The 13,967-nt window shown below is 47.7% G+C and overlaps 2 protein-coding genes across 3 annotated transcripts in view; both read left to right on the top strand.

Annotated features, from left to right (window-relative positions):
- LOC147222457 (arf-GAP with coiled-coil, ANK repeat and PH domain-containing protein 3-like) overlaps positions 1-6,973 on the top strand; it is a 52,509-nt gene extending 45,536 nt beyond the window's left edge. For both annotated transcript variants that reach the window (XM_086168671.1, XM_086168670.1), the window contains exons 22-26: positions 212-321; positions 449-559; positions 1,471-1,532; positions 4,107-4,156; positions 6,032-6,973. In XM_086168671.1, the coding sequence (XP_086024797.1) occupies positions 212-321; positions 449-559; positions 1,471-1,532; positions 4,107-4,156; positions 6,032-6,100 (402 nt within the window). In that variant the 3' untranslated portion in view covers positions 6,101-6,973. The remainder of the gene's footprint in view (positions 1-211; positions 322-448; positions 560-1,470; positions 1,533-4,106; positions 4,157-6,031) is intronic.
- Positions 6,974-7,256: 283 nt separating this feature from the next.
- Positions 7,257-13,025, top strand: ube2j2 (ubiquitin-conjugating enzyme E2, J2 (UBC6 homolog, yeast)). Its single transcript, XM_086168509.1, has 7 exons — positions 7,257-7,412; positions 8,913-9,043; positions 10,283-10,323; positions 10,922-11,024; positions 11,110-11,248; positions 11,329-11,409; positions 11,485-13,025. Exons 2-7 carry the CDS (start codon positions 8,913-8,915, stop codon positions 11,773-11,775), a joined length of 786 nt encoding a protein of 261 aa, XP_086024635.1. The 5' UTR covers positions 7,257-7,412; the 3' UTR covers positions 11,776-13,025.
- Positions 13,026-13,967: the final 942 nt, after the last annotated feature.

The following is a 13,967-nucleotide window of genomic DNA, read 5'->3' as shown; positions in this document are numbered from 1 at the left end:
ATGATTTCACACAAGTGTGATTGACTTGGAGTTACATTGTGTTGTTCAAGTGTTCCCTTTATTTTTTGGAGCAGTATACAATCGGCAGTACAAATAAAAAAAAAAAAAAAAAAAAAACAGTAGATAAACTAAAAACAGGTGCAAATGGGATTAAATTAAAGACAGTACGGAACGTGGCTGGAGTTGTGTGCGCCTGCCGTCCCTCCCACAGGGCTCCCTGATCGCCTGCGAGTTCCTCCTGCAGAACGGCGCCGACGTCAACCAGCGGGACATGAGGGGAAGAGGGCCTCTGCATCACGCCACCTACCTGGGACACACCGGGTAAGAGCCCGGCGCCCGGGGGCCTCGGCGGCAGGGTTTAAATCACACCTCCGGGTCTTGCGATAGCGCCGCTTTCCCAACTGCGGCAGGTGTTTTGCAACGTTCATACCAGCTCTCCTCCCTGCAGCCAGGTGTGTCTGTTCCTCAAGAGAGGAGCGTCGCAGACGGAGGTGGACGAGCAGGGTCACGACCCGCTCAGCATCGCCGTCCAGGCCGCCAACGCCGACATCGTCACCCTGTGAGTTTCGGCGCCCGAACGCAATTTCCTGACCCCCGGGGGGAAATCGACGTTTACACAAGTTGTTAAAAAGGAGAGGCGGCCACAGAGCGTTTGTTGTTTTCGTGCTGCACATAAATGCCAATTCACAAATCGTGATGATGATTCTGGCAGCGATCGAACCGTGCAGGCCGACAAGGTCAACTGTACCGCGGTTATGAAACCAACCAGTTATCAAAGCAATCCAAAAGTTTTGGACTTTGGGCTGAAGTTTATCTTCAAATAAATGACGTCTATTTGAGCCCTCCTTTAATTTAGGAAATAAAATAGACGGCCGCTGCGACATGAAACGACACCGCAAAATATTTTCAGTTAAATATGTTTATTCAACATGCATGAATGTGATTTTTGCTCCTGAACCTCAATCCAAAGTTTTGGACTTTGGGCTGAAGTTTATCTTCAAATAAATGACGTCTATTTGAGCCCTCCTTTAATTTAGGAAATAAAATAGACGGCCGCTGCGACACGAAACGACACCGCAAAATATTTTCAGTTAAAAATGTTTATTCAACATGCATGAATGTGATTTTTGCTCCTGAACCTCAGCGTCCAGCGGCCGCAACATGTAAAATAAAATCATCTAATGAGCCCTCAGAAATTACACGCATTTTATTTTAATATGACAAGATCACCATTGAATTACAGTATAAAATATAAGGACCTAAATAAAATAAAATTTCCCCGCGGCTGCCGGCCCATATTTGCACTGTGACGTCACCTTTAAGCCTTATACTTTCTTTGACAATAAATCCAAAGCCGCTGGAAATGTTGGTTTTGGCTTTTCGAAACATCAACATCTAAATCCTCTTTCTCTTCGACACGCCCGCGGCGTCCCGTGTGAACTGACCCGCGTCTTTGCTCCGACCCTCCAGGCTGCGTCTGGCCAGGATGAACGAGGAGATGCGAGAAGCCGAAGCTCCGCTGGGACAACCAGGTCAATACCCCGGCAGCAGCCCCACCGAGCAGCAGTATAGGAAGTGCATCCAGGAGTTCATCTGTCTCACCATAGAGGAGTGCTAGTGCTCGCCCGGCGCTTCCGATTAGATCTCACCTCCCCGTCCGGAAACCACCGAAACCTAGCCGTAGCCGCCGCGCCCCCGCCCTCCTCCCCGAGAGGTCATGTTTTGTAGACGGAGGCGACTTCCCGGGGCGTCTGGAGAGAGATGTCACCCGGAGACCCCCTGATGGACCTTTCTAACTCTACTGACACCACCTCTGTTCTTCTGCATCCCCCCGTGTCCCCGCTTGCCCTTCCTCCGCACCGCCATGCTACGTTAGCCGCGTCATACTCTGTGCTTTTCTGCGGGGGGTTCGTTTCCCCGCGGCGCAGGTTAACCCTCAACGTTTCCATCCACGCGCCGAAATGTAAATATACCCTTCCGGGGAAAACGACACGGGTTCGCCGTTTAAATGTGAAGGCGGGTGGTTTTCTGAGAAACTGTGACTAGAATACTGAAGTGAAGGGCTTTTCCGGGGGCGGGAGGCGGGTCAGGACTTTTGCCTGCTTTGAGCGAGGAAAAGAAAAAAATGTGAGACCATGAAACATTATGTAACGGAAAAACTGTGCACTTTTCCCCATCTACAGTATTATATATATATATATATATTTTTCATTAACTGTCTTTATGTTTGTCGTCCATTCAGAGGTTTTTTTTTGTCCCGTCTCCCCGGGGATCAGTGCAATGCGTTTCTTTTGGGGTGCAGTCTCCGTCTGCATTTCTGTCGATGATTGTCTCCGACCTTTTGCCGGTAGAACTCGGCGAGGGTGTGTAGACGTTACCTTGTGCTAGCCGTCATCAAACATTTCGGCGTCCCTTTTAGGAACGTGGAAAGGCCTTATACGTAGAAAACGCACCAACCGAAAGAGATTTTTAGCCGTCCGTCCGACGGGCGTCTTCCTGCGCGTGGAGGTTCGGATCCTTTGTCGTTTGCCGGCCGCGAGGTGAAGAAGGCGTTTTGACAAAACCGGAGCGGCGAGCGCGTAACGTTACCCTTTGACCCCGTGCGGACCCGGGGCGCGTCGTCCGACCTGGCCTCCGGGTTCATGTAAATACTCCCGTGATGTTTTCTGTGGTGAGACGCCGATGCACTTTCTCAGTACATGTTTCCGCACACGGGACGGAAGGACTCGGTGACCTCGCCGGCCGCCGCCGCCGCCGCCGCCGCTGCTGCTGCTGCATGCTCTACGGTCGACATCATCCGCAATCCTGGCATGATCATGTTCTTCTGTGGAATCGTGCAGTGCAGTCCTGTGGATTAAGCATGAACCGACAAAACCTTCTGGTTTTCCTTTGTAATTTTTAGTTCACTCTATTTTATCAGGAAGGCCCATCGAGATCAGACAACCGCGTCCCGTGTCACCAAAAATCTTTTCGCGTTACCGTTCGCCGTTTACTTAAGCCGGAAGTAGTAATTTCTGCCATTTACCTTTTTTTTTCTTAATTTAACGTCTCACTGCCAAAGACTTTTTAAAGGGAACGCGTCCGTCGTGAGTCACCATCATAGGAAAAAAGAAACAAAACAATAAAAACCATGGAAGGTGTAGGTCTTGCCACGCTCCGTGAAGTGACAGAGTGGTAGAAACACTGTTGGCGCCCCGGCGTCCTGGCGAAAGACGCCGCGGTGGACGGAAAACGCGTCCGGCGGACGATGCGAAGCTACTGTGACCGAAACCGTCGGGGCGCCGGCCCCTCGCTGAAGTATTAAATGTCGTGTCGTGGTGTTTAATGGACATAGGAGTGGTAAAAGGTTCGCTGTTCCTGAGAAAACGTGCTGTAAATAGAACACCTGTGTATTTAAAAGGCGGCGCCACTGATCCGTCTTATATTCGTCTTTTTAACTTTCAAAAAAAAAAAAAAAAAACAGCTGTCGGGCAGAACACTCAACGCCGCCTCTCCTCAGAACTGTTTTTTTTTTTTTTTTTTTCTTCCACACTGGCATTTGGATATATTTGGTATACTTCTACCTTGTCTTTAGAAGCACTGAGGGGAAAATCAAAAAAAAAAAAAAAGAAAATGCATACAATAAAAGTGAGAAACTCTTGATGAACTAACCTCCGCTTCCCTCTCGCTCCTTTCTGTCCCATCTCTCACATGAATCATTCTCTCGACGCCTGGCGCTTCTTCTCAAATCCAGAGAAGCTCAGACGTGCTAATTATCTTGTTGTGCCATTACTTTGAAACGCCTCTGGGTGTTGAGAGAATACTATTTTGGGGCCGGGACCAACATCCTGGCTTTTTGCAGCAGTCGAGGACGCGGATGTCGAAGGCGGCGTCGGGGCCGAGCCGTGAGCGTTCAGCCGGCGGCCGCGACAAAGTGCCTCGAATAACTCGCCGTCTCCTGCTGTAAAACCTTCTTCTCCTCGCCTTTACGACACATTCGCTCACATACCAGAAATGTCTAACCCTCCCTCCCCCGCCTGCCGATCGCCATTTTTGTCCGGGTTACAATAAATGTCCAACAGGGGGGATGAACTGTGACTGACATGTCGCTGCTTCTGTCACCGCAGGGGTTGCCGCGGGCAGCAGGAGCGTAAAGCCCAAGGATGTTCGGGATAGAGTGAGTGAAGCATCCTGGGCCGTCTAGTGTGATCCTCTGGGTCTCTGCTCTGATGGTGTCGGCGAGGGGACTTCGGGGTGTCTTTGTCTTTCACACGCTTTCCTCAGGAATGCATTTTAAACCTCTCTGGATGTGATTCTATCTGTCTACCGGGGAGAAATCAGGGGGAGAAAACTTGTCGGTGACATGCGGCTTGTGATTCTTTGATCGCAGCGTAGCACGATACGAGAAAACGACTCCAGTCAAATTAACGGAATCGGTGCATCGCGGTGTGTGTGTGAACGGTCCGCGGTGTAGATGGTGATTGAAACATTAGTCCAAAAATGACATCATACGTTTGAAATATGCGCCCTCAGCTTGTGGGTTCTACGTTCTTCTGCACACGCTGGAGTGTGGTGGAGATGATGAGCCATTCTTCAAGTGCCAATTTCACAAGGCCTCCACAGCACAGAGGGTGGAGCGTCTTCGCCGCACGCTCAGCGTGGAACCGTGGAATGCGTGATGTTTCCTCTCTGCACGCCGTCCGTAAGAGATATTAAAAGTTTTTAACGGCGGCTGGGTTGATAGACGTGTAGCTCTCGGTCGGTGTTCCTCTGGTAAGTAAGAACAGCGATGAGCTGTTTTAAATATGCGCCGCACATTTCATGACACAATTTGGGGTTTTCCTCCCAATCTCATCCGCCATCTCAGCTTTGAGGTCTGCGAGCGACCTGTGCGGCGGCGTGAACGCTGTGTCTCCACTCATGAAGGAGTAACATCTCTGTCTGAGATGTTACCAGGACGCCGTCCTCCTGACTTGTGAGAAGAGGGCTCGCTCATCCTCTCACCGTACTTCGAGCTTTACTCGTTCTGTTTGTCGCAACGAAAAATCCAACATTTGTTATCGCCGCGGAGAGCGCAAGAGGACGAACAAGGTCGTGAAGCCGCTGGGAGGTTTGCGCCTCCGCCATGTTCATCTGAAACCTGCACAAAGGTAGCGGTGCAATCAGATCTCATGGTCACGGGTCCTTATGTGTCCCTAAAGGGACGCTCCTGTCCCCTTAGGTGACATTTGTATTGTGAGATTAACACACTTCAGCGGTGTGAAATCCCTTCTGGCAGCCGGAGCCTCCCTGTTTTCTCCTCCTGCATTCTTATTGTTTTTCTCATCTCAATCGTTTGCAAATGGTGACGGCAGTTTCTTTATTCCTTTTTTACCGTCGGTTTCCTCCCTTCCGTATTTGCTTCAGACGCCAACTTTGGATACACGTGCACTTGGCTGCCCGTGTTAATGCAGATATCGGACGCTGACCTCGTTTCATATTAAAAAACATAACAAAACAAATATGGTTCAAAGGAAAAGCACACGTGGACTTTGGGGCCCGTGGTGTGAATGTGGTGTGAGGAGTGTGTGGTGTTTACTCACATAAACGTGGCTGAGAAGTCACGAGGCGCTTTAGATGTAATCAGTCATCTTGAGTGGTTGTGGTTGGGAAAAGGCACGGCAAGGGTGGTAGTTTTAACAAGAAGTCCACTATTTGTTTGTGTGTGGGAATGTGAGGCGTCAGCTGGGTTTCTAAGGTCGCTACATGCAGAACCTTGAAGAAGGGAATCTGCAATAGCCCAGGATTTGGAAGTAATGGGACTCCGGAAGCTCTTCGCTTCTACTCCCAGTCAATTCCTAATGTTGTGTTCTGCACACTAACCCAAAGTCCCATCTGGAGAGGTCATTTTCAAGTCCGGTACTGACTCAAAATAAGTAACTGCTATAAAAATAAGGTGTGAAAACAGGAAAAACGTGGCTTTTCCAGCTCTGTGAGTTTCCCCTTTTCGAAGCCCCGCCAATGCATCTCCTGGCTTCTCCTCCGCTGAACGATCACCCTTGATTCTCCGCAGGTTACATCTCCTGTGTTGATGTCTTTCGCGAGTTTTCTCTCCTCGCGTCTCTCCAGCCCGAAAAGTTGAGGAGGAGAAGCGTCCAGTTCAGCCGCTGCAGCGAGGAGCCCTAGAGCCGAGGTGCCGCCGTGCACTTCTGCTTCTAGCTACTGTTCACACTGGAATAAAGATGAATTATGCTCTTATTTGTGACATTTTGCTGATGGGGACAAAGAGCTGCAAAGATAAGTGGTTATATTACCTGCAGACAGATCAACGGCGCTGGTTAATGGTCATAAATAGTTACATAACCCCATACCGTTTTTTTTTTTTTTTCATCAACGCATCCAGATGTCTTCATAAATCCCCTCGTATTTTGACCTTAAGAAGGTCACGGGTATATCGTGCCTTTGCTGTGTCACGCAGAAGATAACCTTTTCAGTCTTTCAGTTTTGTTTACCTAATACAACTTGACTTTTCCCGGGAAATGTTTACCTTCTGGGTGGTTTCCAACCGTCTGAGTGGATAGAACCACAACAAGAATTGGACTCCTGGCATGGAAGTGGGTCAGTCATACCAACGGTATCTGAAAAAACAAAACAAAACACAGGTGTACTAACTGATTTCCCAACATACTGCATTCCAAATAGAGAATAAGTAACTTAGCATGTATCTGCTAAATTATCCGGATCTGTAAAAGGGACATTTTAGCACTTCCTGCACACACAACACCTCATTTTCCACCCATATCTTCATGTTTTCCTCCAATCCGGCAAAAGTCTTCACAGACTGAGAACTACTCTCTATGATGAGTTGTAAGAGCCTCACATGTTGGCTTCAATCTAGCGGGGTGCACATCGAATCTTCTGTATAATTTAATTTTGTGTGTTGCAAATCAAACGAAAGAATGGATCATTTTCCAACTGTGTGAGCAGATGATAGAAATAAAATGAATCGCTCAAAATTCAACGATGTACGTTTTCTGTTTGTTTGTTGTTTTTTCTTCAAATAAACACATATGAAAGCACGGGACGCTTTTACAGAGCAGAGGGTGCAATAAAGTGATGCCAGTATTTTTCTGTTTAATAGCTCCCTCAAGAAATGAAATATAGTCCAGTTGGCACCGTCGGGATTGTCCTAGATATCGCCTCATGCTTTTCAACACATCACCGCCAAACCACTAGGGGCAGTAGTGTTTATTTCCGGGATCGTTTCAACCTCCTTAATACAAGCGAAGAAGAAACCCGGAAGTGTTACGTTAATTCTTCTTCCTGCTAACGCTTGCTAACCCTCCGTTGGTGTCATCGTCTTAACTTACAGGTTTTGGGGCGTGGAAACACAAAGAACGGTCCTATTTCGTGTTCATTCACGAATCCCTATTTCCACGGGGGTCTCTGGAGAGGTATGTCTGCACGACATGGCTTGTAGTTTGTAAGTTCGAGTGATGTGAGGCACAGCTCCCGTTCGGACAACAACCGTAGCCGCTAGCTATCCCCTAGCGCTAGCTAGCCACTCATAGCTTTGGCCTGCGTTAGCCTGTTCCCGCTAGCTTTCACATTTCGTGTTTAAACGAATTAGCACCAGCCTGGCAGCTTTGTTATTAACCCCCGCGCCATTTTCTTGTATATTTGCTACTATAGTAACCGTCCGATGTGTTGTGTGTTTTTCAATTTATCCCGAGAAGATCATATTTCACAACAGCGTAGGGGCTAACGTAAGCTGTTCCAACGCTATGTCGCCGGTCAGCCAGTGGGAAGTGATCGTGGTGCTGTTGCCAAACCCCACGGAGTCCGTTCCACTTCACGCTAAGCTAATCCGCGTTACGTGGTCAGCTGTTACACGCATGACAGCAACTCGCTGCTGAACGTCCGTGACAAAGGTATCTCGAATGGACGTATTAAGATAAGAGGTTAAACTGCATCTATGATCTACAGCCAGTGTTTACGTCTGCGTGAGATGTAGCCTTTCACCCAGCTGGCATCTCAACGTATCTCTCCGGTCATGTGATCCAGAAGTCGCAAACGCAAATTGTAAACAATTTAGCGGCTTTTAAAGTTCGTTATCTACTTATGAAAACGATTCAGTGACGTTTGTGGACAGCAAGTCTGTCTGCGAGTTCCGGATTTGTGTTTTGTGCTGTTTCGCACGTCAGTCTGTGGTCGCTCTGCCCCAAAAGGTAGTCTTTGAGCATGCAATTGGAATTATAATCTCTCAATTTAACCGTTTTCATGCCAGGACTCCACAGATCAGTTATTTAATTTTGCTATATCGAAAAACTGGATGAAAAGGCCTCATAGTAAATTGAAGAAGAACAGTCATGAATTATTTTGAAATGATAATTCTGTGCACTCACTCAGAGCTCAACTGATGGCGAGGCCTTTTACACATAAAAATATCAGCCCTCTTTTACTTCTTGGCTTGAACACAGAAGTAAAGTTTTAGTCAAACATTGAAATCTCAGAGGGGATCTCAGTTGTCCTCAGCTCACTAATATTGGCTCCATAGGATAAAATGTACAGCTATGGAAAACAATGATCAATTTATATTTGCTGTCATGTAACGGTGCAGCTGGCCACTTGAGGTGTGAGGACTTTGGTTATTTGTCCAGACCATCGTTAAGTAAGCACAATGTTTATTGGTGTATCATCCGCCTAAACATTGAGGACAAAATATTATCTTTTTAATTAGGGAACTCAAAAAAACTGCTTGAAAAAACTGCCTCTTCCACATTGGGTCAATAAAATCACGTTCCTTTCCTTTACACTCAGGTAAACTACATTTCAGATGTATATTTGTTTGTTTGGTTGTTTTTTGTTTTTTATGTCACTGCTGAGAACAGCAGTTGGTCTCAGTCTTATTTAAGATACCCCCCCGCTCCCTTGCGTGTCTTTTAAATCCCTAGATGAACAACAACGGGAATAAGAGAGCTCCAACCACAGCCACTCAGCGACTTAAGCAGGATTACCTCAGGATAAAGAAAGACCCTGTGCCTTACATCTGTGCAGAACCTCTCCCATCCAACATCTTAGAATGGTAAGTCCAGTTAAAATGAGTCTCACTTTTTCTCAAACCCAACAACTTAGTGCCCGATTTGCTTGTACTTTGTTTCTATTTTTCAGGATTTTCACAATTTACATAAACAACACGCATTGCGATTTGAGAAAAAAAAACACGAGCAGACACTCATATTTATCCCCCATAATAATGTGTTCAAGCAGTCTCACCTTTGAGATCTAGTACGTCTGTAAAACGGGATTAATAAAAAATCAAGGCTGGCTTATGGCAGTTATAGAGATGATCTTGGATTACTCTTTTTGCCATTTGGAGATATTCAGGTGTCAAAGTTCCTCCTCCAGCTGACAACCGAACACATAAACACACACGGCCAGGAGGTCCTTTCTCTACCTTGGATTGGTTTCAGGTGAATCTCTTTGGGTTCAGGTTGGCCTGTGTGACAAACAGCAGCCGTAAAACTGCCATCCTAAGCAGAAAATGAATAATTCACCCCAAGCAAAGTGTGTGTATGGATATGTGTATATATGTACTGGAGAAAAGGAAAAACAGGATTTTTTCAAATTCTCAGTGAATTTCTCTTCTTGCTCATATAGGGTCAGTCCTTGCTGGACTCTCGCAAGTGCCAGAGAAGAAAAAGCTGTTTATTTATTTTTCCAGCGCACATTGACCTCTCTTCTGGTTCTAGTCTTTTTATTTATTGATTTATTTATTTATTTTATTGAATACTAAAACACTCAACATTTTCCACATGTGAAATAGCAGCCAGCCTCAGGCACCTGAGCACACAGGTCTTTATCTAATTTTTTTTTGCAATAGTGATGATTGGTAGTCTGACATATTCCAGTGTAACTGTTGTTATCGGTGTGAAAGCAAACAACTGGATTTGATATCAAGCCACATTTATTGGACAGTTTCCTGGTCCAAAGTCTGTTCTGTGTTTTTATTATTTTTTTGTTTTTTTTTATTTCTACGCTCTTTATCATCCACTCTATCATACCTGATACCAAGGAAGCATAAAATTCTACTGAAAATTAGTCATGAGATTGATGAGGATGCCAAAAGGGCACTCAAAAGCCTCCACAGGGATTTCCTGAATTTGCGTTGTCTCTGCATTGTCTCTCTACAGAGAGACAATGCAAATTCAGGAAATCCCAACATGAACTGAATCCACCCAGCGGTTTTCTCATTTATTCAACCGACAACCCAGAATGGGACTTTGGCTGAGCGACTGACCCTCCTTGTCTCCCTCCTCTCCAGGCACTATGTGGTCAGAGGTCCTGAGAAAACTCCATATGAAGGTAAAAACCCGTTTGACCCTCGACGCCTCGTTTCCTCCGGGGCTGAGAATCACAGAGGCTGATAGTATTTTAGTGTTTGTGTGACAATGTGGCTTCTGATCACCAAAGAGCGAGAACAACTTCTGATTTTATGTCCGTCCCCGTTCTCCGTCGGGACCCCAAATTCACAATGTTTGGACAAGTTGAGGCTTGAGGCTCCTGACTGGTACTTGAGTCACGCTTTCTGTTGGAGTTGAGTTTCATCTGCTACTGACAGCACGGCTAAACAAAAGAAGGGAGGGCGCTTTTCATCACAGCTGAAGGCGAATGATTGATGTGCTATCAGCTCTAATTAATATCACAAAGATAGCAGCCTGGACACGCTTCATGAAAAGATAACTTTGTTCAGGTTAGGGATAACAACCAGTCATAGTAAATACACCAGAGCAAAACAATCGAAGCAAGTAGTCTTGAGAGAAAATACATATCAGCACTTTTCCAAAAATATGTATTCCCAATTTACTTTGCTGTTTGTAACCTCAGTCACCTCCAAGAAAAACATGTCGAACCTGTTCTTTGTAACAGCCTGTATTTGACCGCTGGCTGTGTTTCTCCTTAGGGGGTTATTATCACGGAAAGCTCATATTTCCACGGGAATTTCCTTTTAAACCCCCGAGCATCTACATGATAACACCCAACGGGAGATTCAAGTGTAACACGAGGTGAGGTTTTACTTTATTTGACTTGATTTCTGCTCAGGGACTCCGGGCAGGTAAGAACGGTGTGCTGTGTCCGCTGCGCCCGCAGGTTATGCCTGTCCATCACAGACTTCCACCCGGACACGTGGAACCCCGCCTGGTCCGTCTCCACCATCCTCACGGGTCTGCTCAGCTTCATGGTGGAGAAAGGGCCCACCCTCGGCAGCATCGAGACCTCCGACTACACGGTGAGTCCCGAGCGGTCGGCGCGAACGCGGCCCCGACGTCCGACGCCCGGCGCTGACCTTTGTGTTTTTCTACCTTCCAGAAAAGACAGCTGTCTGTCCAAAGCCTCGCCTTCAACCTCAAGGACAAAGTGTTCTGCGAGCTCTTCCCGGATGTCGTCGACGTGAGCGCGCCGCCGCATCGGCCTCCTCCTCGGCTTCCTGCCCCGGCCGACTCACGTTCCGCCCTCTCATTGCAGGAAATGAAGCAGAAACAGAAGGTCCAGGAGGAGCTGAGCGCCCGCACCCAGCCCCTCCCGCTACCCGACGTGGTGCCCGACGGGGACCCCCAGCAGGCCCACTACGGCCTCCCCGCCCTCAACGGAGGCCCCGTTCCGCTCGGCGGGGCCAACCCCGCCCCCGGCCTGCAGCAGGCCAACCGCAACCACGGACTTCTAGGCGGCGCTCTCGCCAACCTGTTCGTGATCGTAGGCTTTGCGGCGTTCGCCTACACGGTGAAGTACGTGCTGCGGAGCATAGCCCAGGAGTGACGGCAGCGGGCCCGCCGGCGAGCGGACTCCACACTCGACAAGTACACTAAGTCCAGTCCTGGGCCAGACCCCTCCTCGACCACCGCCACCTCGGACCCTCGGAAGACGGAGACTCAACTCGAAGCCCGCCCTCCCGCCTGAGAGGAGGTGGGGGAGTGGACCCCGGGGGGTTTTCCGGGGCTCAATCAAACGGTCGTGATTCCTCTCTGTGCTTCGGCGGCAGGAACGAACTTGGCTCATGGGTTGCGGTAGAGTGTTGCCGGGCGGAGCTTTTTATCAGGCGCTCCATCTGGCACCGGGTTTGCAGAGCGAGTAAAAGGAACCAGTACTTCTGGCGCTTATCCGGACTTTTAAGTCTCCTCAGGCTCGTACCTGATCAACGTGTTTGTTTTTTGGCTTTCGGTCGGCGTTCCCCGACCGGTCGGTTACATCACTGAGGTGCACGGCGGCGCTGCGCACGCTTTGCCCTCCAGACCAGGTTTCCCAGCGGTGGGACAATTGCCCTACCGTGACACCCGCGGTGCTTTATTTTTATTTTATTTTTTTCCCTCCACGCGTCAAAGAACAGCCTCCTCCGGATTGATGTGTCGGGCCCACAGTATCTGCGTGTTCTGCGTTGGAGCGAGTCAGGACTCGCAAAGGCTTCCCACCGCAGATGCGCCCACCCCAGATCTTAAATATTTCAAAATCATGAGAAAAATATCATGTGACGCAACGCCGGAGCTTCTCTTTTGTCAACCCATGAGCCAATCAGCGAAGCCGGCGTCGGCACCGACACGAAGACCCGCATTCTTTCTCCGATTGGCCGAGCAGACCGGTATAGCGGCAGCCTATATGAGGTCCAAACAAAAGAACCCACATTTTTCTTCTTTCTTTGATTTCTTTTATTTATAGATCACGCCTCGACCGGCGAAGCCAGGGCTATGAGAAAACCATTTCCCGTGTTTCGCTGAGGCGCGGCGGTGCGGACAAACACGGGCGAATCGTGACCACTGGGATCAGAATGTTTAGATAATGACCAATGTTTTGCCAGGAGAGCGGGAGAAGGTCCAGAAGCACGTTTGCCTTTTAGTTCTCGCCCTTCTTTTATCAACGCCGCCCGCCCCGGGGGCGGAGAGCGCCGCCGGCCCGCGTTGGTGTGATTCTACAGCAGATGTTTCGGAGTCTCATGCTTCAGTTAATCTTGTGACATTGTATGTTTTCATAGTAAATGCAAATAAATTTCCCCGCCTGGCGGGGCATTTTAGGAAGGCTGTCTGGAAACATGTCCTTTTTTTTTTTTTTTTTACATTTTCTCAAACACACAGACCTGCACCTCACCCTCCTGCTTCCCCCAAACCGCCCCTGGGAAGGGGTTGATTTCAAGAGGAAACCCTCGAACACGCGTCTGCTTTTAGGTCCTCAAATGACAATGGGGACATTTTCCAATTCAAGCAAAGCATAAAACTCGACCCATCGTGTCAAAGGTCTCGATGTTTTAAAGAGCGGTGTACTTCCTGGTTAGGATTATAAATGCTTAGTTTTTATTTTAGCCCACGTAAGATCTCATGCATAATGCTTGAAATGCCGCACCTCATCCATCACGGTGTGTGTGTGTATGTAGACCATGACAAGATGTAGCAGTTACTGGAGCTGGTTTTCTGCCAATGAGGAAGTTGTGGGTTGAAACCCCAATGTGTTGGCTTGCTGTTGAACAAGGCACCGGACGGCCAAGTTGCTCCCGATGGTCTGGTTTGCAGCCCTGAGTGAATGGATGAATGAGGTCAAGTGTAAAGTGCTAGATCAGTGGAGGCCATGTAAAAAAGAAAAAAAATCACTACTAGTAAGGTGAAGGGTAAAAGACAGCTAGAAGGTCAATATTTGTTTACCTTATTTCATTAAGTTCATATTCATTTATATAAGAGACATTTTTTGGATCCCCATTGGGGAAATTCATTTTTCGCAGCAGTGTAACGGTGTCAATAGATATGAACAGGGACAATTAGAAAATAGCAAAAAAAACAAAACACAAATAGATGGCAGAAAGAACAACAACAGCGACAACATAAAGGATAAGAATGAAAAAAAGCCAGTGAGGGTGAACAACCAAAGTTAAATGACAACTTAGAGTGACATTAGCAATGACAAGGATAAAATAAATAAACAAAGATAGGCGGGAATGCAAGTGGGCTGAGACCAAGAAAGATAAAGGA

Source organism: Fistularia commersonii, chromosome 21, assembly GCF_037954325.1.
Source record: "Fistularia commersonii isolate RoL2024-O1a breed Wild chromosome 21, RoL_Fcom_v1.0, whole genome shotgun sequence".
NCBI lineage: Eukaryota > Metazoa > Chordata > Actinopteri > Syngnathiformes > Fistulariidae > Fistularia > Fistularia commersonii.
This window is presented reverse-complemented; position numbering and strand designations above follow the sequence as displayed.

Excerpts from the sequence above, each read along its gene's own strand:
- ube2j2 (XM_086168509.1), top strand. The coding sequence starts at position 8,913 with ATGAACAACAACGGGAATAAGAGAGCTCCAACCACAGCCACTCAGCGA. Across the intron at positions 11,025-11,109 it reads AGATTCAAGTGTAACACGAG|GTTATGCCTGTCCATCACAG; the intron begins GTGAGGTTTTAC and ends CTGCGCCCGCAG. Across the intron at positions 11,249-11,328 it reads TCGAGACCTCCGACTACACG|AAAAGACAGCTGTCTGTCCA; the intron begins GTGAGTCCCGAG and ends TCTACCTTCCAG.